Source organism: Pteropus alecto, unplaced genomic scaffold (assembly GCF_000325575.1).
Source record: "Pteropus alecto unplaced genomic scaffold, ASM32557v1 scaffold110, whole genome shotgun sequence".
Classification (NCBI taxonomy): Eukaryota; Metazoa; Chordata; class Mammalia; order Chiroptera; family Pteropodidae; genus Pteropus; species Pteropus alecto.
This window is the reverse complement of record NW_006431920.1, coordinates 10,601,522-10,625,181: the sequence shown is the minus strand read 5'-3', so window position 1 is coordinate 10,625,181 and position 23,660 is coordinate 10,601,522. Positions and strand designations below refer to the sequence as shown.

At 34.6% G+C, this 23,660-nt stretch overlaps 1 protein-coding gene, 1 non-coding gene and 1 pseudogene across 3 annotated transcripts in view; 1 reads left to right on the top strand and 2 right to left on the bottom strand.

The window, feature by feature from the left end:
- The window catches only part of USP37 (ubiquitin specific peptidase 37), a 73,395-nt gene that overhangs the window by 44,811 nt on the left and 4,924 nt on the right, over positions 1–23,660 (bottom strand). For both annotated transcript variants that reach the window (XM_006906721.3, XM_015585422.2), the window contains exons 3-9: positions 19,707–19,930; positions 15,661–15,832; positions 14,389–14,489; positions 11,450–11,628; positions 11,033–11,110; positions 2,864–2,961; positions 1,524–1,608 (exon numbers count right to left, since the gene is read on the bottom strand). In XM_006906721.3, coding sequence (XP_006906783.1) covers positions 1,524–1,608; positions 2,864–2,961; positions 11,033–11,110; positions 11,450–11,628; positions 14,389–14,489; positions 15,661–15,832; positions 19,707–19,862 — 869 coding nt within the window. In that variant the 5' untranslated portion in view covers positions 19,863–19,930. The remainder of the gene's footprint in view (positions 1–1,523; positions 1,609–2,863; positions 2,962–11,032; positions 11,111–11,449; positions 11,629–14,388; positions 14,490–15,660; positions 15,833–19,706; positions 19,931–23,660) is intronic.
- On the bottom strand, positions 18,279–18,397 carry LOC112475492 (annotated as a pseudogene).
- Positions 18,833–18,895, top strand: LOC112475452. Its single transcript, XR_003044728.1, has one exon. It is a non-coding gene; the product is annotated as a U7 small nuclear RNA (small nuclear RNA).

Below are 23,660 nucleotides of genomic sequence, written 5' to 3'. Positions count from 1 at the left end.
ACTGTTGCTAATGTCAGTCTGCTTTACCTGTGTAGATAACATATATTCTGGTGGCTTTTAAAATATCTTTACCCATCATTTTCTACAATGTGAATTTTTTAAAAAAAATATTTGCTGTTTGGTATTTGTTGAGGTGGCTTTTCTACATATAGTCTTTCATAACTTTCATCCACTATTTCTTTGACAAATTCCTTGCTTTTACTCTCATTAGTCTTTTTTTCCCTCCAAATGCTATTAAGACAAAGAGGGTAGACCAAGGAGCTCAACATAAATCTCTTAATTTCATTTACATTTACCATCTCCTCTCTGTGTTGCATTCCATGATCATGCCTTCTTGACATGCTCAGTAGTTACTCCAATCTAGACCTCTAATCTTCATAAAACTTTGTTAGAGTTTCAGAATTCTTGTCCCTGTACAGGTAACACGAAAGCAGGTGCCAATAACCACAATTCCCATTTTCATGTATTTGCTCTCTGCTCAGGGAGCATCACGTAAGCAGCACATTTTGGTTCCAAACCCAAGTGGTAAAATGTTTTGCCCTGGTTTACTTGCATGGAGAGCAGTTCTACACACCCACCTTCATGTAGCTTCATATAAAAAATCAAATTCTGGTCTGGGGTCAAGTTCAGTTCCCAATCTAATGTTGGCTTTGAAGACTAAGCCCTTAATATTTGACTCCTGTCTGTGTTTTCCTTGTGCCTTGTGGCTTCAGCCTTTATTCAATATCCATTTTCTCTTAATACCCAAAAGGATCTGGAAATTTTTACCTTATCTTTGAGTGCAGCTTTGCATTAAAAAAAATTTTTCCTCAATCATTGCTATGTACAATCAATATGCTCATTTTATTATTTTGAGAAGAAATTTTTATTATATTTAATAAATCATTTGTAAACCAACTTGGTGTTTAAAAACTTACATTCTTTTAAGATTCTTCTAATAAATAGAAAGATGTCAAGCTTCCTCTCAAATTCAAACAACTTAGTTACCACTGAAGTTATAAAGCGCTTGACAGATATCACTCAAGGCGAAATATATAATATCAAATTCTTTATCTTAATCATTTTATATAAATAATAAAGATGTTTCTACCACTTTGAATAAATTCTAGTAAAAAACAAACTATAACTTAATAGGTCATTATATCACATATTTATTATACACTATCATTACCCTTGCTTTTTACATTTACCATTGCTCCTCTGTGCTGCATTCCATAATCTTGCCTTCTTAACAAGGGCTTAGCAGTTGTCTGTATATTTATAGCAAATAAATTTAAAAAAAAAATTTAATCTATATCTATAGAATCAACAATAAAACTTCTGACTAGTCTTTTCCAGTAAGATACTAATTTGAAACTTGTTTTTTAAAAAAAAAAAGAAAAAAGAAGTGGTGAGTATGATTCTCATCAAATTTTCTTATTAGGGTATTCACTTAGCGCAAAACCCATAGCCTATTCCATTATTCAATAGTCTAAAGAAGAGAGCTCTTCAAGTTCTTCGCAAGGCATATAATCAATGCATACCTGTCTAGATTAGTGCTACCAGGAGAGTAGTCTTTGGATCCAGCTCTGCTACCATAAAAGGATGACGACTGCAAAGGTAAAAGCCCTATAAAATGAACACAGGAAAAATTTAATTTCTAAATCACCATTCAAGTTCAATTAATAATAAAATTATACATTGAGCCTGTTTATATTTAACTCTTATCTCCCTTTCTTTTCATCAAATACTGTGGAGAGGTTATAATAGCAAAGAATATCCTCCTGCTCCATTTTTTAAAACTTAGTTTTTCTGATTTCCTCCATAACACTAGACACTGTTTCTACTATTTTTTGATTTATTCATTTTTGAACAGTATCAGTTGACTCTATTAGGAAAAATTAGAAATTTCTCATTTACATCATCCCTACTTGTTTTCTTCCCTCCAATTATTAGTTGTTACATTTTAGTTCTTATGATTAACTTTGTAATTTTAACATACTTAAAACTTCTGTATTTTGTTCCATGAATCTTATCACTTGACTACTTACTTCCTTCTCTCTCCTCTTCCATATCAACTTTTATAAAAGGTACTTGAACATCAACATTGTTAAGGCTTATTACATCTTTAAGTATTCTGTCTTCTAACTACAGGTCAATTATAAAAGCTGAAAACCAATAAGTGGAGTTTACATAATGTATTATTATTTCTTAAGTAAAAATTATATTAGAGATACTTATTTCTGTAAGAGTACAGTGTCACAATTCTGAACCACTAAAAGGAGACCATCCCTATAGTCATGATCAAATGAATTCCCTTAAACTCTCAATTTATCAAAATGACATATTTTAGTTTGCTTCAATTTAATTTAAAGTTAACATAATATTTAAATCAATACCAGATACCTGAGTCTCTACGTAGCTCAGGATCAGAGAGATAGGTTAAGTGCAGGAAACACTGACAAAAATTCATGGACAGTCTAAGTTCTAGTTTTTATAAAAACAGGGTGCAAGGTAAGATTAAACAACTATTTTAGACAATTATTTCAAGATCTAGAACTTCTAATAAGCTGATGACCTTTAAATTCAACCATTTTAATTCCCTGGATTCATTCTATGGTCCAGGTACTTTGACAATGAAAGGGCTGAATTCTAGGCAGTTAAAAAGGAAGAAGGTAAAGTCTAGATTCTTTGTAAAGAGAATAAAAGTTCCTATATATTTCTAGCACTTTAAAAATATTTTAGCAGAGTACTGGATTCAAATTGGTACCCAATAACTAGTACTGAATTATGCAGTATTCCTGAATAAGGTACAGAGGTATGTCCCAGCTAGTCTATATATCATATAATAAATGAATATCTTACATAAAGACCAAATACTTACCTGATGTCCTATTCTCTTCTGACTGTTTTAAACTCAGCTGCTTCTCTCTACTGCTGGTTAAATACTTTCTTGAGGGATCTGTCATAGCCTTGTTGTTCCTACAGTTAATAATTTAATTCAATATATAGATGTAAAGATATAGTTCTTAATTTTTAATAGTTGCCACATTAAAATATTTACATTTTGAGTGCTAAATTCATTGATTTGCTACGAAGTTAGGCTATAAGTCTCAAGAGGTCATCAACTTAAGCAAATGAGAATTATGAAAATAAGCTTTCATTACCAAGTCAAAAGCCAATCCAATCCATAACCCTAGTAATTAAACAAAAATGAAGGAGCATTTGTATACTTGAAACTAATAAAATGAAATGAAATAAAATAAAAAAAGGAACATTTTATACAAAAATCAAATCAGAGACAGCAAGATTATATGGATTTTGTTGGCTAAATGCAAGAGCAGATGAAATGATTTAGCTACTGAGACTAAAAGAATCAATTATAGAAATAAACTAAACAAACACAAACCAAAATATTCTTATAGTCTATAGATCTGAAATACTATTTACTAAATGTCAACATTATTTAAATTCATAGTGATTAAACTATTTTAAATTCTTGAACACAAAGTTAAGATTTCTTAAACCCCATTTCTCCCTCTATTATTACCAAATACCTAAACCTATATAAGTGGGTTCACTAAAATAAATGCTTGTGCTTTAATAGTACTTACTTTAGGAGAACCATCACAAATAAAGCCTGTAGCAGATAACTTAGATGCTCCACTCAGATTCCCTCTGACCCCATTTTTATATCCTTTTTCCCCACACCAATTTAAGTATGTTTTCGATAGCAGTACCCAGGGTTATCCTTAATAATATTCTATTATTTTGGTTTCCTTAAGGAATAGTCTGAGATCACACTAATGTTTCATTTCCTGCACTTTACTGTCTTGCTTTCACCATTCCCTTCCTGGTATGCCCTGGGAGTACTTTCTTAATAAATCACTTGCACAGTAATCTCCATTTTAGAGTCTGCTTTCTGGGGAACTAGATCTATAACAGCTGGTACTAGGAAGCACACTCTAAGGACAGGATTCTGGAATTGGACCACTTGTTTGGCAATGGCAACAGAAATCCCATTGCTGATGATAACATCTCTGCTATCCCATACTATTACAATTACGTCTCTATTGAATTGAGATAAAGTGGAAGAAGATATGGATCATGCAATATCTCTAGCATTCAAGAAATGTGGCAGACTGCACAATGAATCTTGCTGGAGTTATAGAGTGTTCTAAAACTGGATTATGGTGATAGTTGCACAACTCAATAAATTTACCAAAATTTACTGAATTGTACATTTAAAAGAGGTGAATTTTGTGGTATGTAAATTTTACCTTGAAAAAAGTTGTTTTAAAAATGTCTTCTTCCTTATACCTAAGCCCCACCCATCAAGAAATGTAATTTCTTTCCCCATCCCTTAATGGAGCTGGCCTTGTGATTTACTTTTTCTAAAAGAATATGACAGATACAACAGTGTATAAGGTAAGGCCTAATCCTAAGGCTAAAGTCACCTTTCAAATATCCACCCACTCTCTTGGAACCCTGCCAATGCTATACAAATAATTCCAGGCTAACCTGCTAAATGATAAAAGACACATGGCCAATCACCCTCATGACTTCAACCACCAGCCAACCAACAGGCAGTCATACAAGTAAGGCCATCTTGGACCAGCCAACCCCTAACCAACCCACCAAGTGACTATGGATGCATGAGAAAATGAGAGAATCCAGTTACAATCAGCTAAGTCTGGCCCAGATGACCAGACCACTCAAGTGACCATTAATTCATAAGCAATAAATAGTTACTATTTTAAGCCACTAAGTTTTAAAATTGTTGTAATACAGTTATATCCAACTGATACAAGTAATATTAGATAAATGATAACCATAAAGAATTGGTTGGTTGTTGCTATGAGTATTGTCCACTCGAGTGAAAATGACAGGCTCAGTTGAGCCAATTACCAATTTAAGGACAAAGATACTACATAGAATCACTCGCCCAAGGAAAGTTGCAGCCTAGATCCTTAGGATTTGAGAGAAACACTATGCTGTTTGCAGCAGAAAATTTATACATCATTTGTAAAGTATGCATACCACTCCTGGCATACTACCAGGCCCTGGAAGAGACTGAGTATCTGACCACAGGTTATCAAGGGACTATGCAACCAGAGCTGGCCATCATGAGCTGGGTGCTATTATATCAACAAAGTCTTAAGATGGGGTAGTTACAGCAGTATCCATCATAAAATAAAAGTGGTACACCTGGGATCAGTATTTTAAGCAGGAATAGATAATAAGAACAGATCTTTATAAGTATTCCTTATGACCATCTGAAAGAGGAGGGAAAAACCTGGGCCTGATTCATGGATGGATCATATTAGTTGGGAAAAAAATGAAAATGAACTGCTGCTGCACTACAGCCCCACTAAGGGACTACCCTGGAAGACAGCTGTGAGAGGAAATCCCTCCACTGTGCAGAGTTTGAGAGGTGCAAACTCATTATCTACTGTGTGGAGAAAAAAGTGGGTCAATGAACTTCTGGATGGTGGCAAATGGTTTAGATAGATGGTCATGGGCCTGGAAGAAGGAAGCCTGGAAGATCAAGGAGATATGATTTATGCAAGAGGTATATGGATAGCCACAAGGAAGTGTCCTCGAAAGGTGACGATCTATTTCACATGTTCATGCTCAACAGAGAACTCCACTGAAGAGACATTAAACAATGAGGCAGGGTAACTTGCCCAGTAGATGCCAGCTAATTTCTCTTCAGCCATCCCAACACTTTCACAAAAGGCCCATGAATAACAGCCATGGTGGCGGAGATAAGAGCTATACATGCACCCTGCAACAGGGGCTCCCTTTCACATAAGCTGGTTTAGCTACTCTGCTGCTGAATGTCCAACTGGTCAGCAAGAGAGACTGATGCTCAGCCTCTGATCGAGCACTATCCCTTAAAGAAACAACCAGTCACCTGGTGACAAATTGATTACATTAGATTCCTTATATCCTAGAAAGGGCAGCAATTAATCCTGACTGGGACTGGCATGTATTTTAGGTTCACTTTTGCCTTTCCTGCCCACAGTGCCTTGGCCATATCATTATCTGAGAGCTCATAAGCGTATTTGATTTACCAATATGAAATCTCACATAACATCATCCTAGAGCAAGGAACTGACATTATACAAAAGAAAAGGAGGTACAACAGAGCCTATGGCCAAAGGAGCCACTGATCCTACCACATATGGTTATTACCCTAAAGTTGATGGCCTGATAAAGTGTTCTAATAGCCTTTAAAAGTATAGCTTAGAGATGATCTCATTAGGAATGGGGTGCCCTTTAATATACAATATATACCTTAAACCAATAAACCATTACACTTATAGAGAATATGTGGGTCTGGAAACCAACGAATAAAGTAGGAATGTCCTACTCACTATTATATCAGTAACTCACTTGAAGAATTTGTTTCCTATCCCCTTGATTTAGATTTTGTGGGTCCAGAGTCCTGGTTCTGAGGGGAAACATTTTCACCAGGAGGGACAGTAAGAGTCTCATTTAATCTAAAGTTATGGCTGCTACCTAGTCTTTTTGGGCTCCTCATGAGAGCAGATCAACAAACAAAGAAAGGAGTTACCATATTAGCAGGAGTAACTGACTTTGATTATTATAAAGAAGTAGGGTTGCTGCTATATAATGAGGGCAGGAGAAATACGTTTGTGATAAAGGGGATTCACTAGGGAATCTCTTATTGCTCTCATGCTCGGTTTTACTATGATTGGGCAATTATAGCAACCACAGCCTGACAAGTACATGATGACCAGGAGCTAACACTCCTCAGAGATGAAGATTTCAGTCATACCATCAGGCAAACCACCAACACCAGCAGAAGTGTTAGTAGAAGATGTAGTAAATCTAGAATGAATGGTAAAGATGATGATCATATTAGTTATAGCTTCAAGGCTATTTGTAGCAATAAGGACTGGAGCTCATCCCACAAACCCTCCTTTTGTAAGATTCTCACCCAGAAACTGGAAAACATGAATGTGAAGAATCTGTGATGAGATGGAATGAACTTAATAGTGATGCTCCATCAGAGCCCCTCAGATCCCTTTTTATACTTTCCACATCTCCAGACTGTTGCTTTTTCAATAGCCACCACCTGCAGTTCTTCAGAGGACTACTTCAGGCTACTTAAAATATTATGCCCAGCTGGGAAGAGCCCTAGAGTACCTATTAACCAAACACTGTGCAGTGTGGGAACATGAAAGCCCATTTTTCTTACCTCAGGTTGGGACAAGCCCAGAGTTCCCCTGCTGGATCAAAATGAAGCCTATGTTCTGTGGGACCTTTACTTAAGATCACACCCTTGGATGGCTTCCCCCTGTTCCCTATCTGCTTTCCCCACTCTGTTACTGGTCTCTCCTATGGGTACTTCTTTAATAAGTTACTTGCAAAGGGTATTCATCTAGAGTTTGCTTCTAGGAAGCTCAAACTTAAAAAAGAAGAAAATCTAACTGTGCTGGTGTAAGAAGTATTATTAGCCCAGAACTATGATCAAAATTTAGGGCCCGTCGGACAGAATTCCAAGTAGAACAACTGGAACTTCTTCCCCAAAGTATGGTAAATGTGAGCTGGCATGCAACGGTTCATTATAACCCCATTTTGTATATTTACCTCCCTGTTCTACAGAAGCCAGAAAACTAAAAAACTATATTTCCAACTTAGTGTTCAGGATGCGATTTAAGATATGGCAATTATATGTACTTGTGCAATATCTGCAAAGTGGAAGGAAGTCAGAGGTCATGTGTTCTGCTACTGATGATGGCAAACATCACTTTGGAGGTGCCTGGTTTTTCTGTAGCGCGGGGTCCCGAACCCCTGGGATGAAGACCGGTATGGGTCCGGGGCCTTTTAGGAACCAGGCCTCATAGTAGGAGGTAAGTGGCAGGCCAATAAGCGAAGCTTCATCTGTATTTGCATCTGCTCTCCAGCACTAGTATCACCACCTCAACTCCACCTCAGATCATCAGGCATTAGATTCTCATAGGAGCACTGGTCCCTGGTGCCAAAAAGGTTGGGGACCAATGCTGTAGAGGATTTCCAAACTTGGCAGTGGCAGCATGGTCCTATAGTTGATAGTTTTCATAACAGCTTCCAATTAGCTGTTAGTTTCATGACATTCAGTCGCATCTTTAATGACCTAATCTGGGGCATGGTTCTCAAAAATTATTCCTGAAAGTTTAACTTAGAGCCTACCCTACCCTTACAGTTTTCCGAATGATTCTGTAAGCCCTTTAATACTCTCTATATGCAAATACATTTGTATGTAAACTAGTTGGAGTAAATTTTGCTCCCTACAACTGGACCCTGAAAACATAATTTTGTTACTAGAAGTAGGATTCTACCATCACAAACCTAAAATATATAATACTAGCTGAGTGGAAAGTAGAGGGTAAGGACACAAACATTACAGACTGGAAAGCTGGTGACCTGTCATCTCTTAGCAAAATATTGGTAAAACTGCCATCTATAATGTCTTGGGAGGCAGACTTCATACTTGCCAAACCTATAGCTCTAAAGAAAAAAATTGAGACAATTAAGAACACCGGTCTGTATTAGTGCTTCTTATTGCCTTCAAAAAGGTCCTATTGGAGACAGATAAATTTGGTCAAGAATTAGTCAGCTTGCACGCAAGAATAAAAAAGAATATATCTCTCTGTGCCAATGACTTAGAATTGAAATTGTCTGGTAATTTGAGACCAGACAATTTCAATTCTAAGTCATTGGCACAGAGAGACCGAATAATATGGGACCGAAAAATCCAATTGCTTCTGATTCTCAAACTGAGGCAATGATAAGAGGTAACTGGAAAAGTAGTTTTGTGAAAAAACTTTGATGTTAATATTAGGGGAAACTGGGTGAGTGGTACACAGGAACATTCCATATCTCTGTAACTTTTCTGTAAATCTAAAATTATTCTAAAATTTAAGTTTTATTAAAACAAAAACAAAATATTAGTCCTGATTCTTTTTTGAGCCTATAAAAACCTGCTTGTTCCACCTCTAAAGAAATTTCTAGATTTCTAAAACTTCTAGACTTCTATGGACACTTCTCAACTTCTAGCACAGTACCAGCATGAAGCAGGCTACAAAAGCTGCATAGCCCCAAAGGAGGACATAGTTTTCAAAACCTTCAGCTATGGCCTTGAAAGATAACAGACAAAGGAAACGTACCAGAGGACAAAGCCAGGAGTCATACAGAGTACAATGAGCAAGAGTTTCTCCCAGAGGGCAGAACAGAGACTGCTACATGGGCTAATCAACAATCTACTCCAAAGCCTTCACAATTTCTGCCTAGCAAGATTTTACTGCTGCTATAGACCAGTGACTCCTCTAGTTTCCTATTCTTGTCTTTTCTAAACATAAGTTTTTATTGTGGATATCCTGTGCCTACTCCAGCAATGTACAGGTATACCTCTTTTATTGTGCTTCACAGATAACTGTTTTTTTACAAACTGAAGACAAGATCCTCCACCAACAGAAAGATTATGACTCACTGAAGGCTCAGATGATGGTTGGCATTCTTTACAAATGAAGTATTTTTAATTAAGGTATACACATTTGTTTTTAGACATAATGCTATTGTACATTTATTAGACAACAGTATAGTGTAAATATAATTTTTATATGCACTGGGAAACCAAAAAATTCAGGTAACTTTATTGTGATATTTTCTTGTGGTGGACTGGAACAAAACCCATGATACCTCCAAGGTTTGCTTGTACAATGATGGGAAATGCAGATTAACTTGCCTTTTAGTTTTTACGTACCAGACCATGAAGTGCATGGTCCAAAGCACACCTGGACCTTATATAGTACTGCACAACACCCAGAGATACTGGACTCTGAACCAGATACAAAGACGAAATGAGACTTGGAAGCTGTCTCCATTAGGATGAGGGTAAGAGTGTTCTATGTATGGAAAGAATGATGAATGGGGGCATTTCTGTGGCTAGAGGGGTAAACTACTACAGCCTGTTAGTTGTCGCCAAATAACCATTTTATCCTTCTGCCATTTTAGAATTTGGGCTGGGCACTTTTCCCAGACTTTCTTATAACTTGATATAACCATATGACTAAGTTCTGATCACTGTGATATACACAAAAGTGGTGTGTACAATTTTCAGCCTAAAGGAAAGCAGTATGCCCACCCTTTGCTCATTTCCTCCTTCTCATCAATAGGAATGCAGACATGAGAGCAGAGGCTGAAGCAGCTATCTTGGTTCACAAAAGAGAAGCTACTTATTAAGGATGGTGGATCAACAAAATAAAAGGAATCTGAGTCCACAGTGACTATAGTTTCAGATACCACACTAGTCCTATTACATTTATTATAGCAGCAGAACCAAGATCCCAATTAATATATAAAGTTTCTTCAGCTTTTTCGATTCCTTTGTGGTGATCCTTTGATCTTGAATATACACTTAACTATCAACTGATTTCTGTTAAGGTGTTAATAAAGGCATTCACTAATAACTATATAAGTTTTCTCCACTAGAAGACAAAAAAAAAAAAAAACCCTCCTATAAGGAGGAAGACGATTATGAGCTGGTGACAGTCCTGTTACAGGTGTATCCCCTTTTGTTCAACCCAGAAAACAGCTCTAAAAGATTGATGCTCCTTGCCTATAACCTATGTGGAGTTCACATGCTTTTACCTCTAAGCTAACTTTTCACATGAGTAATAAGGTAAAAAAATATTTTTATAGGTAAAGGGAAGTGGGAAACAAGGGATTCACACTGAAAGAGCAGCTAGCAAGAAACACTTAAGAGTTCTTCAGCTCTATTTTTCCTTCAAGTACTGCTGATAAAAAAAGGGGGAAAAAAGCTATGATGGGAGTATAATGAAATAACCAAAGCAGTAACAATGACTAAATCTTCTCTCTATTCTACCTATAATCTACTATCACCAAGATACTTTCAATTCTGCTCTTCAGTCTTTAGAATGCCCATAAATTGAATATCATCCTCCCAATCTTCTGTAGTGGTTGGAATTACCAATATCAGAAACAATGATCTAGGGCCTTAAAGGTTCTTAAAGCAACTTACGATGATGAATCATTTTCCTTAGGGTAATCTTCATTCAACTCTGAGCCAGAAGACAGCATTCTCTTCCTCTTTTCAGTCCTACGGAGAACAGAAAAAGAAAGGTTATTTTAAAAAGTTATAACTCATACCATTAAAAAATATAAACCAACATACTCAAGGACAGGAACTGACTACTGCTATCTAATTCTTCACACTACATTCAAATTAATATACTGTATATCTCCATGCTCAATACATGTCATTGACATAAACCTTAAGACAAATACTAATTCACTACCAAAAATGCACTCTCTATTTTCTTCTAACACTCTTTACTCACAGGACAATCTCCTCTTTTTTCTCAAATTATTGGTCTTTCTAAAAGGCCTAGAAGACATTTATGAACAGACACTAAGAAAGAAAAAAAGTCTTTCATACCTATTTTCTAATAATCCTGATCTAAGAGGTGTTGATGTAGCTGTCAAAGAGGGAATCGTCCGAGTGACAGTTATTCCGCTTCCGGCTGCCGTCTTAATTGATCCTCTACTTGGATTACCAAGAACTTTTCGAAATGGAATATCATCTTTAGTTTCCAAACTTCCTCTTTTTGAAGAAGCCTGTAGGAATAAAGTTTAACATAGCTAAATCTTTAAATTAATTGGCATACTTTTAGACCAGTGAGTCTCAAGTAGCGAACTTTAAAAAAATACCAACTAGAGACCCATCTCCAGGGATTCAAGCCTAACTGATCTGGGGTTAGGCCCATTCATCAGTATTTTTTTCAGTACAACAGGTGATTCTAACGTATGGCCAGTGTCATAAATTGTGCAATACGTTTTTCCCTGTAATACTCTTGTAAACTTAAATATTCCACAGCATACCTAGAGACAAAAAGGAATTCGCTATAAATTATTTTTAAAAAGATTCATATACACAAGACATAGTTCTCATGACCAGCACAAAAATAAACCTTTAGAGAAAAAAAATCCAATTATGATTACAATAAATTAAAGTGACATGTGTTATGTGCCTTTGAGTCAATTCTAATTCCTGGTGACCCCATGAACAAGTGATACCCACAATGTCCTATCTTCAACAGCCCTGCTCAGCTTCTGTAGACACATGCTTATGGTTTCCTTTATGGCATCAATCTAACTCATTATCTGTCTTCCTCTTTTCCTGCTGCCTTCTATTTTTCCCAGCATTATTGTCTTAAAGTGACATAGATGTGACAAAAAGAAGCAACAATAACATTTAGTTGCCATGACTTAAATGCCCAGTCATATGTACCTCCTATAACTTTTGAGAGGGTTCTGGTTTGGAGAAATGAAACAAAAATATGTGATGAGGAAAATGAAAGTGAGATAGAGATGACTGGCAGGAGTGGAATCTTCCCTAAAGACACAGCAAGAACATCTAGAGAGAAAACAGCAATTAAAAAATATTAGTTGGGAAATAGTGCTTTCAATCAGCACCTGGCCAGATAAGTTTGATAACTCTATACTAAGAGCTATGTGATTTCTCTGTGGAAGGTATTTGCAACAACTTCCCACAGAACTACAATCGTGGACTAGGAAAGAAAAAAAACCTCTGCAGTCATCTGGATGAATGGTTTAAAAGTTAAATTTTATTTTCGAATGGGTGATACGTGTTCAAGATTCAAAAATCAAAATACTGTTATAAAAACCATATGTTGAAAAGTGTCATTATCACTCCAATGCCATCTACCCAGTTCTTCCACTTCCCATTCTCCTACTCCTCATAAGTATTCTTCTATTGTTTCTCTGCAAAGGCAAATTGATATTTCTTTCTGTTATACAAATGGTAGCATACTATATGTATACCATTTTGCATATTTTTCAACCTTTCCTGGCTTCATAGTAAGACCTATTTTTAATTGCGACCTATTACAAACGTGTAAATAAAACTAAGTTTCAGAAACCAATACTTATTGTTACTATATACAATTCCTTCTCTACTATTTTTCCTTTTCCATTCCACTCCACTCCACTCCATTTCATTCTTTCCCTTTTTATTTAATGCTAGTCACAATCCACAAAATTGGTTTTATAATCTCAAGAAAGGGAATCATTACTTGTGAAAGTATAAATATTTGCTTGTTATATATGTTAATACTTTTACATTTAAATACTCCAACAATTTAAATTTCTTCCTGTAAACAGATATATCTCAAAGTAATTATGCTGAATGAAAAAGCCAAACAAAAAATTACACACTGATTCTATTTATATAAAACTCTAGAATATATAAACTAATCTACAGTGACAGAAAGCAAATCAGCTGTGGCTTAAGGATAGGAGCCAGAAAAGGAAGGATTACAAAGGGGGAATGAGGAAACTTTCAAGGGTTATGGCTACGTTCACTAGGTTGACATGGTGATGATTTTACGGATATGTACATAAGTCAAAACATATCACACTGTACACTTATGTAATTATGTATAACTTACTGAATGTCAATTATACCTCAACTAAAATGTTAAAGAAAAAAACTCATCCTATAAAAAAGAAACAAAAATGAAATCTTACTCACTGCTTAGCCCAGTAAATGGACTAAGTAATTACCTCTGCACAGCCAAATAGAACTCATCAGTTTATTTACAGGAGAGTTTCAAAATTCCTCTTTATTCCTAGTTTCCTTTTTTTAAAACAAATTAAAAGAAACATAGGACTACTAAGCTGCAGTAGTGCACAGCAAGTCTCATGGCTGGCTGAATAATATTTATGAAAAAAAAAAACTATTTAAAAAGAAAACAAAAGACCTCAACAAAACGGTGGTATCATAAGGTGTAAGGGCCAAGTTCATAATGTAGAAGACACAAAGGGAATTACAGAAATAATAGTAGCAAACATTGATAGGGTTGTTAGTATATGGTACTGTGGGCTAAGTACTTTTATATGCATTATCTCACAGCAACCCTTAATATATTATTACTGTCTCAATTGTACAGGTGGGTACTAAGGCTCAGGATACCTAAGTAACTTCTCCAATGACCCACAGCTAGTAAGTGTCAGCACCAAGTCTCAAACACATCTAACTACAAAGCTATGCTTTTAAAAATTATACTTAATAATGGTTATAATGACCATGAGACATCAAGCAAAGGATAAATTGTGCTCAATAAAATCTCTATGTAAGAAGGGAAGACTGCCATAAATTTGAGAAAGATTTTCATAAAAATAGTTGAAGAGATTGAGATAGCTAAAATGGTAAATTTTGGGTATGTGGAAAATACCCTTTTGACAATGCCAAAATTATTAGTCATTATAGTCTAAATTCTACTTCCTGCAATTACTTTATAGAATGTCTATGATTATCATTTTTTAAAAAAGTTAAAAAGATTCAACTGAACATACCTGATTGTCTGAATAAGAAAGCTGCCTGTTAGTTTCCTTCTGTGAGGTCCTGCTGCCCAGAATAGCTCCAAAACTACCAGACCCCTGAGAAGGTTTCATGGCTGGCACAAAAAAACAAACAAACAAAAACAAAAAACAGAAAAACAAAACCCAAATCACTTATTTTAATAGAGATTTGTTATTATTATGAGCAAGAATAAAATAAAATAAAGCTTATCAGCCAATTCTTTCTAAATAGAAAGTACATCTGATGCACATAAATAATTAAAATTTAGAGCTAGAGTCTAAAGTAAAAATTAAATCACATGCAAAAATGTGAAAACATGTAACAGAAGGATAAAAATTTAAATACAAGAAAATGTTAGAAATTCTCCTATAAAAATATTTGGTAATTAACACTACAGAAAAGTTAGTCACTGTGTATCTATGTCATGAACACGGACATTAGACTCCAAGGAAACATGTCAGAACTAGTGACAGATACACTTCCAATAATGCATATTCCAAAACGTTCTCTGTAAGTTCAGCAGATGGAATAGAAGGATTCTATTCCCAAGAAATCAATGCTAGTTTAAAGAACATGCAAGAAACTGTAAAATATAAATTTGTATATACTTTAAAAAGTATTTTCTATTTTAGTCCATTTCCCACTCATGATCATTCGGAATGTTTTAATTTTTAAAAACTGCAAACAATGCTGAATATCCTTTCATACCTCTTGCACGAATGAAATGATTTTTGTAGGATAAAATCCTCAGAATAAGAATTGCTAGGGTAAAGGATGCTCTGGCCAGGACTTTCAGTACCATGTTGAATAGAAGTGGTAAGAGAGGGCATCCTTGTCTTGTTCCTGATCTTAGAGGAAAATCTTTCAGTTTTTCATCATTGAGTATGACATTAGTAACGGGCTTTCATACACAGCCTTTATTATGTTGAAGTAGTTTCTCTCTATTCCTAGTTTGTCAGTATTTTTATCACAAAAGGATGTTGAATTTTATAAAATGATTTTTCTGCACTTTGTAGTTTTTGTCCTTCATCCTGATAATTTGGTGTATTTACATTGATTTTTTATACCTTTAAAACCATGCTTGCATTACAGAAATAAATCTCATTCAGTCATGGTATATAATCCTTTTAATGTGCTGTTGAAACTGGTCTGCTAGTATTTTGTTGAAGATTTTTCCATCATTATTCACCAGGAATACTGCTCTACAGTCTAGTAATATTCTCTTATAACTGCTAATATCAGACCTTGGGACAATTAGTGCTCACCTGCATTAAGTCTGTTTTGATGAACTGCATCTAGAAACAACCTCATTTCCTCTGCATCCTTACTTGGAACTTTGTCAATAGACAAGAAGCTGTTATCTTGTAGAGTTAACATTAGGCGGCTTTGTTTTGCTCCGCTGGGTCGAAGTACCACATTTTTAATGTTATGACTTAACTGATCAACACACAAAAAAATTATCTTATCATTACAAACATATGATAATGAAGCATGTAAGTCATATAATGAATACTAAACTTTATACTTTCTAAGTTACATTTCTTACTCTTTCTCACATTAATTTAGTTCCCCGTACCGCCCCCCGCAACAAAAACAGTTTCTATTTCTTGATACATTTAAATCAAAGATTTCACTATGAGAAGCAAACACATAGTATTAAAATTTATTTTACATCGTAATCCTAGCGCTCTTGATTTTATGGTAGAGAACTGCATATTTTCATATATAAAGATATAAAAACTAATTGAGTTAATTTTCAGAGCCTAGATAGTTATACCATCACCAGTTTAGGAAGCCGCACAGGATTAGAGGCTTTCTTTTTCTTTTAAACAAGTTTGTAAGATATCTAGCAAATGGTTTAAGTAGCTGAAATGTAAAAGGATATATTAAGCCAAACTATAATTCTCAAAAAATTCCACCTCTCAAAATACTTCACCAATGTAAGGTCATCTTTTCTTCTTTAATTGTCTAAGCAGGGTCATTTTATTCAATCACAAAGAATATGAGCACCCTGGAACTATCTTAGCTTACTTCTCACACTCCCCAGAACTGGTTCAGTAACTTGTCTTATACTTTTCCAGACTCTAGATATGTGTTATGAAGTGATAGCTTTTATTTTCTCTTGACTGAAAATTTTCCAAGACTAAATTGATACATCTTGCTGTTTCTCTAAATATTTCCTGCCAATCAGGCATTCTTATTCTCTAATGTTCTCCCTCAGCAGACATATACAAAGGTTTCTAAAAGCTGCCTTTTGCTAAAGACATCCTCTCTGAACAGCACAAGTAATTTTTGAAATTAGGAAAAACTGACCTCTGTCAATGTTTAGATAATAATGAAAAAACAATTTTACCAGACTTAATTTACATTTAAATTTTAAATTATATATACACATATACATATATTCATTCTTAGCTTCAAAGTAGGTCTTAAATTCATGTCCTTGAGTAGAAATTCTACCACAAAACACAATAACTAGTTTCAGATGCTTTAACTCCAAAATTTAAACAAACTGCATAGTATGCAAAAGGAACACTGATCACATAAAATCATTATTTCAGTCAATATGCCACCTTTTAAAAGATGAAAGTTAAATATAAGGGGAAACATTTGTTTATTAACAAACAAGGTGAGAATAATCTTGAACTTGGTCACTTTAATAACTGAAAATCCTACATAGCGCCCACAATTTCAGTAACTACCCATGTGGTGAGACCTCCCAACTCTTTCTCTAAGTATAGACCTCTCTGCTGGAGATCCAGTCCTGTTTACCTAACATCTACTAGACACCAATATCTGAATGTTTGATACCTCAAACAACTCCTCTCTCCTAGTCCTCACACCCCAATCTTCCCCTCTGTTCTCTATCATAAAGGACATAAAAGGGACTGTCATCCACTCGAAACCTTGGGAATCTCCCCCAGATTCTTTTCTCTCTCAGGCCCCAAATCGAATGAGTTGTCTTCTTGAAATCACTTCAAATTTACCCTTTCCTCCTCTTGCTTCTCCCACTCTGTTCCATTGTTCAGGGCTTTCATTCCTACTCTAAATGCCCACAATAACCTCCTACATGTCCTTATTCTACCACTATCTCTTGAAATAAAGTCATCTTCCTAGCCCGCAAATGAAAATGAACTTAAGGTTCTTGGCTCCTTAGAATCTAAGACCCGCTTCGCATAACAAATAATGTATTTCAAGATCTGGCTCCTAGCTAGCTCTTGGGCCTCTATTTCTGTCACTCACTCCCTGCTGTCCATTTATTTTAAAATAATTTTCTGGTTCCCTGAGTGTTGTGCATGTGTTTGTCCATGTATAGATATCACCTCTGTTACCTCCACCATGTTTAGCAAATTCCTATTTATTCTCTAAATCCTCAGAGCATAAACCATACCCTTCTTTGTGTTATCTCAGTATCTTTGAAATACCTTTTTTACAATCAGAAGTTTCATTTTCTTAAATTTATTTTAAAGTTATTATCTACATACAGTATTTTACTATTTTCAGGTGTTCAACATTTATATACCTTACTAAATGATCATCACAATAAGTCTAGTACCCATCTGGCACTATACAGTTATTACAATATTACTGATTATATTCCCTATGCTGTAATTTATATCCTGTGACTATTTTTATAACTTGCAGTTTGTACTTCTTAAATCTCTTCACCTTTTCACCCATCCTCCCATCCCCTTCCCATGTGGAAACTATCAGATATTCTCTGTATCTGTGGGTTTCTGTTTTGCTTTGTTCATTTATTTTGTTCCACATAAGTGAAATCATACAATATTTGTCTTTCTCTAACTTATTTCACTTAGCATCATACCCTCTAGGTCCATCCATGTTGATGAAAATGGGAAGATTTCATTTTTTTTTTTTTTAACGCCTAGAGCACCTAGTATTCCAAGGTGATTTCCCATCCAAGTACTAACCAGGCCTGACCCTGCTTAGCTTCTGAGATCAGACGAGATCAGGCACATTCAGGATGGCATGGCTATAAACTCATTCTTTTTTATGACTAATATTCCATTATATATATGTACTACTTGTCTTTGAAATATTTTTACATCTGAGAATGCATTTGGTTTTAAGTTTGAGGGTAAAAGAGTCTCGTTCAGCTCTGTATTCTTAGCCTTTAGCACAGTACCCACCACAGAAATCTGTAGGTGGCTAACAAATGAATGCTGAATGTAAACTGGTCTAGAACTGAGATGAGGGTGAAATCACAGGTAGAATCATTATGCTCCTAAAGATTTGTCTGCATAAATATTTACATATTTACTCAGTGCTAATTTGAGCTGAGGACTGAAAAACTGAATATCATTTTGAAAAAAATATTTTATTGAGATGAGCAATTAGTAGATATATGTATGTGACAGAAACTACTAGTGTTTCTATTACTCATGTCACCACTTCTAATCTATGTAAGAATATCTTTTGTGCTTACAGCTCTTTTTGAATTTGTCTAGTAGGTCTTCTGGTTCTCACCAACAGACTCCCACCAAAAAAAAAAAAAAAAGGAATCTTTAACACACAAAATCATAAGCAATTTATTTCTATAGTTCAACAGCAAAGACAAATGGAAATTTTACCTCAGCTCAGATCCTCAAGCATAAAGTTTTATAAATTGTTCTTCAATAGAGTACTTTAGAATGATTAACTTTTATATAATATAATTAACAAATATAGAATTTTAAAGTGCAGAAAAATGTAAGTAAGTTATTATGTTCTTAAATTCAACTTACATCAAGGTGAGTAGTACTTGGCTGCACAAGATACACAGTGTAGGAGTGAAAACAAAATTATCTATTTTTTTGCAGTGACAAATAAGATTCTTTAAAAGTTTACAGTTAAAAGAAAATAGCAGTAAGGATGAATGGTCCATATCACCACTCTGGCAGGAGTATTTAGGAAGTAGACATTAAGATGACATTACGAAGTCCTATTAAAAGTGAACACTAAATAAAGATGAATCTATCATATATGTTAAAGGAGAAAAAAAGAACAACTAAAGTTATCCAAATGTGGTTTTTAAAATAGCTTAGATAGTATCCAAACTCAGTTCCTCTCATCTTCCTCCCACCAGCTTTCTTTTCAATAATAGTGACTATCTCCCGCTCTTTATTATACATCAATAATGCTACTGAATAATTTATAATAAATGAATATAACAGTATCAGTGTCCTGGAAATGAAAAGCAAGACATATTAATCTAGGAGGAGGAAGACCATGATACTTAGTACGGCACAGAACAGCTATTCCCTAAAGGATGTGATTTAAAGATCTATTTCAAATCAAAATTTGGAAATACCTGAAATGTCCTTGGAATTCCTCCAGTATTATAGTGAACCACTAGGCTGACTTTATTCTCTTTTTCCACAATTTCAAAGGATCCTTCTTTCCATTTTGTAATCCCAGTCTGCATACTTCGAATTCTGATAGGACCATGTATCTTCAGAGGAGACATACTTTCTTTAAAAATAAACTGTGTCTAGCCAAATTATAAAGCAAAAATACACCTTCACCTGACAGATTCTAAGGAAAAAAAATAAAACAAAAAGTTACAATTTACTAGTGATTAAGAGTTTGAAAAAGAACATTTAATGAACCATCTTTTGTCTTTTTCTCCATTTCAATAAACCACACTTTATTAAGCATCCTCAACAGCCTTAATTAGCTGGATGGCACAGATAAGAAAGACAACTAAAGCAGTCACTGATATTGAGTGTCTGACTCTATTCAATATTTATTTCTTCTATACATGTGCCCTTCTTTGTCATGTGTCCAGTATGAGTCTATTAGTGCCTAAATTTTGCATTTTGCACCATTAACAACCATACCGCTGCCACTAAAGGCACACCAATTGGGAATACTAGATACCATTCTCGATGATGTGATCGCCCACTGCAGTATGACCAACTTTTACCTCCCTTCATGAATGCTAACGTAAAATATAAGTACAAAAAATATTTTGAAGTTCCTCCCAAAACATCAAATCATATCACCAAGTAGTCTAAGCATATCTACACGTACATAAGACATTAAATGAAGATAAAACTGTAAGAATAATCAAATTAGTTTAACCTCTAGAATTATATTATTTGAGAGAATCATTTATTCTAACAAGCTAACAACAACAAAAAACTCTCTTCCTAAGAACCATCTACCATTTATGTTTAATATTACTATTCCTGGAAAGACTCTTTACCAGTTCTAGGACAAATATTCAATTTTGCAAATGAACTTCTAATACTTAAAAATGGCTTACAACAATGATAGAAGGTCTAAGACTTAAAACTAGCTTACTAAATGTCAACAAGTAAATATAATTAAAGTAATAGCAGAGAATGCTATCATATAGTGTGTGTGAGTTATACAACTCTTCTCTATATACCTTCTAGATCTTCATAATGAACCACAGATCAAATCACATTACATATGTTAAAACATTTTATTTATACTCTTTTTAAGTCTCTAAAAACACTGCCTCTAATACAGACTCTTGCTTATAATTTAATAAGTTAAAAATCATTAAACTTTGCATCTGACTAAACGGCTCAACTAAAAAAGCTAAAAAAAAAAAAAATAAGTAGTATACAAAGGAAAAAACATACATACTAGGTCTAGATATCAGGAGCCAGCTCTTGTCACTTACTAATTTATAAGTTATCTTTTCTAACATCAGTTTTCTCAAGTGTAAAACAGGAATAGCTAATGCTATAGTGTTGCAGAATTAATGAACACACACTAGGCACTCAACAGACCCTAGCCTTAATATGAATTCAGTGTCCACTTTCTGAATTTATTCCTTGTCTGCAGCACCTCATTCTCCAAAGACACCAGATAAACAAGTTAACAGGGGTTACCAATTCTAATTGACTATAGGGGCCAAGCAGTTTAACACAAATGACTTACTTGGTCAGACAAACTATAAAAACTGCTATTCAAATCTAGCCAATTTTGTCATGTAGAAATAGTGAACCTAGCACATCCAAATTTTAATGTAAAATTGTCCATTTTTGGTGGGCAATAAAGCTATTTTCAAAAGCTACAAATCAAACAAAATCTACCTATAGACAGCGTTAAGCCTGGGGACCACTAGCTTGAGGACTCTAGATACTGTACGTCAAGTAACTGGGAATAAAATTTAAAGAGATATGAAAACACTTTGAATAGTTAAACACTTTGAATAGTTAAAAGGTGTTATGCATTTTAAGTATTATCATTAACTCATCTTATCAAATTTTTTGAGTGCCTACTGTGGCCAGATTTAGATAGTATAATTTGCTGGGTATATGAATCCGTCAAAGTAACAGAGTCTGCTACTGTTTACAGACCTGTATGTTAACATGACATTTTGCTCAAACTAGTAACTACAGAATTTTGGGCCAGCAATGTGTTATACTTTTCTTGCAATTAATAATTTGGTGCTTCATTGTTTAGATATGTCCTGGAGATTTTTTCCACTCTGTCTCAGCACTGCCAATAATAATGTGGCCCCTCTTTTACCCCAGTTGCCCATGCCAGAAACATGAGAGTTATATTTGACTTCTCTCTTGATGATTATTGCTATTGAACTGGAGATGGAAGGTCAGAGTAGAATCCTGTCAATTCTACCTCCATACACCTTCCAAACATCTTTATAATGAACCGAAGATCAAATCACATAATTTTCCTCTTTAATATTATTTAATGAATCCCCACTGCCCTAATAACAAAATGTAGACTCATTAACACGACATAAACACCCTTTGTGATATAGGCCCTGCTTAACTCTCTTCTCAACAGGCCCTACAAATTCTGCCATCTGAACTACTTATAATTTCCCTAAAAAACACCACATGCTCTCATGCCACTATACCTTTGCACACACTGTGGTGGATGTCTGCAGGATGTTCCCATGCCACACAAGGCCCCATAATTCCTCCTGTCTGTAAAATCAAGGCTCAACTTAAATGTTAACTTCTTTAAGAAGCCTTTCCTAGCTACTTTTCACTTTTTCTCTCATCCCATTAAAATGAGACTATTTAATGCTTCTCTATTCTTATTGTACCCTGTGCTTACTTTTAGTTGAGCATTTATCATACTGTATTATAAACTGTTTTCCTCTTTGTCTCGCTCTGTCTAGACTCCACTATTTAAAGATAGGGAATATGTTCTTCAATCTTTGCATCTCCATTAGGACAGTGTCTGACATACAAGAAAAAAACTCAATATTCAAGAATAATGAACAAATTAGTACTATCAATTTTACTCAATTTACTGTGAAAATATTCAACAGCAGATACTAGAACCATTAATCCCTTTAATATAGCCAATTAGGATTATATTTACTAAGCTCTTCACAAGCATATTGAACACTTAAGCTTTTTCTGTGTGCAGTGAACTTCACTAAATGCATAGTTGTCCTCATAAGATTCAATGAGAGAAAAATCATTTATGAAGAACAAGGATCAATATTCAGTTACAGACTGCATTATCAAAACAAAAACATTAGTAAACTTGCCAAAACTGGGATTCATATTATTCAATGCTCAATGAAGAAACTCCATTTTAAGAATTTTGTCAAATTACTTCATCTTTCTTTATATGTCCTTATGGGTCAAGGTGCCAAATTAAAAGGGAATAATGTAAAACCCTATTATCTTAGTATTTTCCTACATACCAAAAGTAAAGGTCGTTGACCTTAAATTCCTTGAACAAAAACATTTTTAAAAATTAGATTATTTAACAAAAATTTGAGGTGAAGATTTCAAAGTTCACTAAGATATATCAGAAATAAAAATTTTATTGGTTATTTCTCTCTATATAATTCTCTATAATTTCTCTACATAATTCTCAAACATTTGATGCAGAGTTTTGGTTAAGGATGTTAAACACCTTATTAACCATTTCTACTAGCAACTTCTCTTTCTTCTAAGGAAAAAGAAGAACTGAAAGGTACAGAACATAAAACGGGTACATCCAATAAACTTAAAACTTTTTCTTTATGCCTCAACTTAGTCCATCTCCTGCTCTTGCACTAATGAATGAACAATATCTACTTTTGTACGTTCATCATATTTTCAGGGTTTGCCCTACTTGGTTAAGAGAAAAAAAACTTTCTTTTTCAGTTTTTAGCATGATCCAGTAATAAACTTTCTTTGAAACTAGGACAAAGACAAGGTTTCTTTGACCTCTGTAATGCTCACTATCAAAGTTATATTAGGAAGACAAAGTATAATGAAAACTCATTATTCTTTAAGTATGTCCACAGAGATTCCCC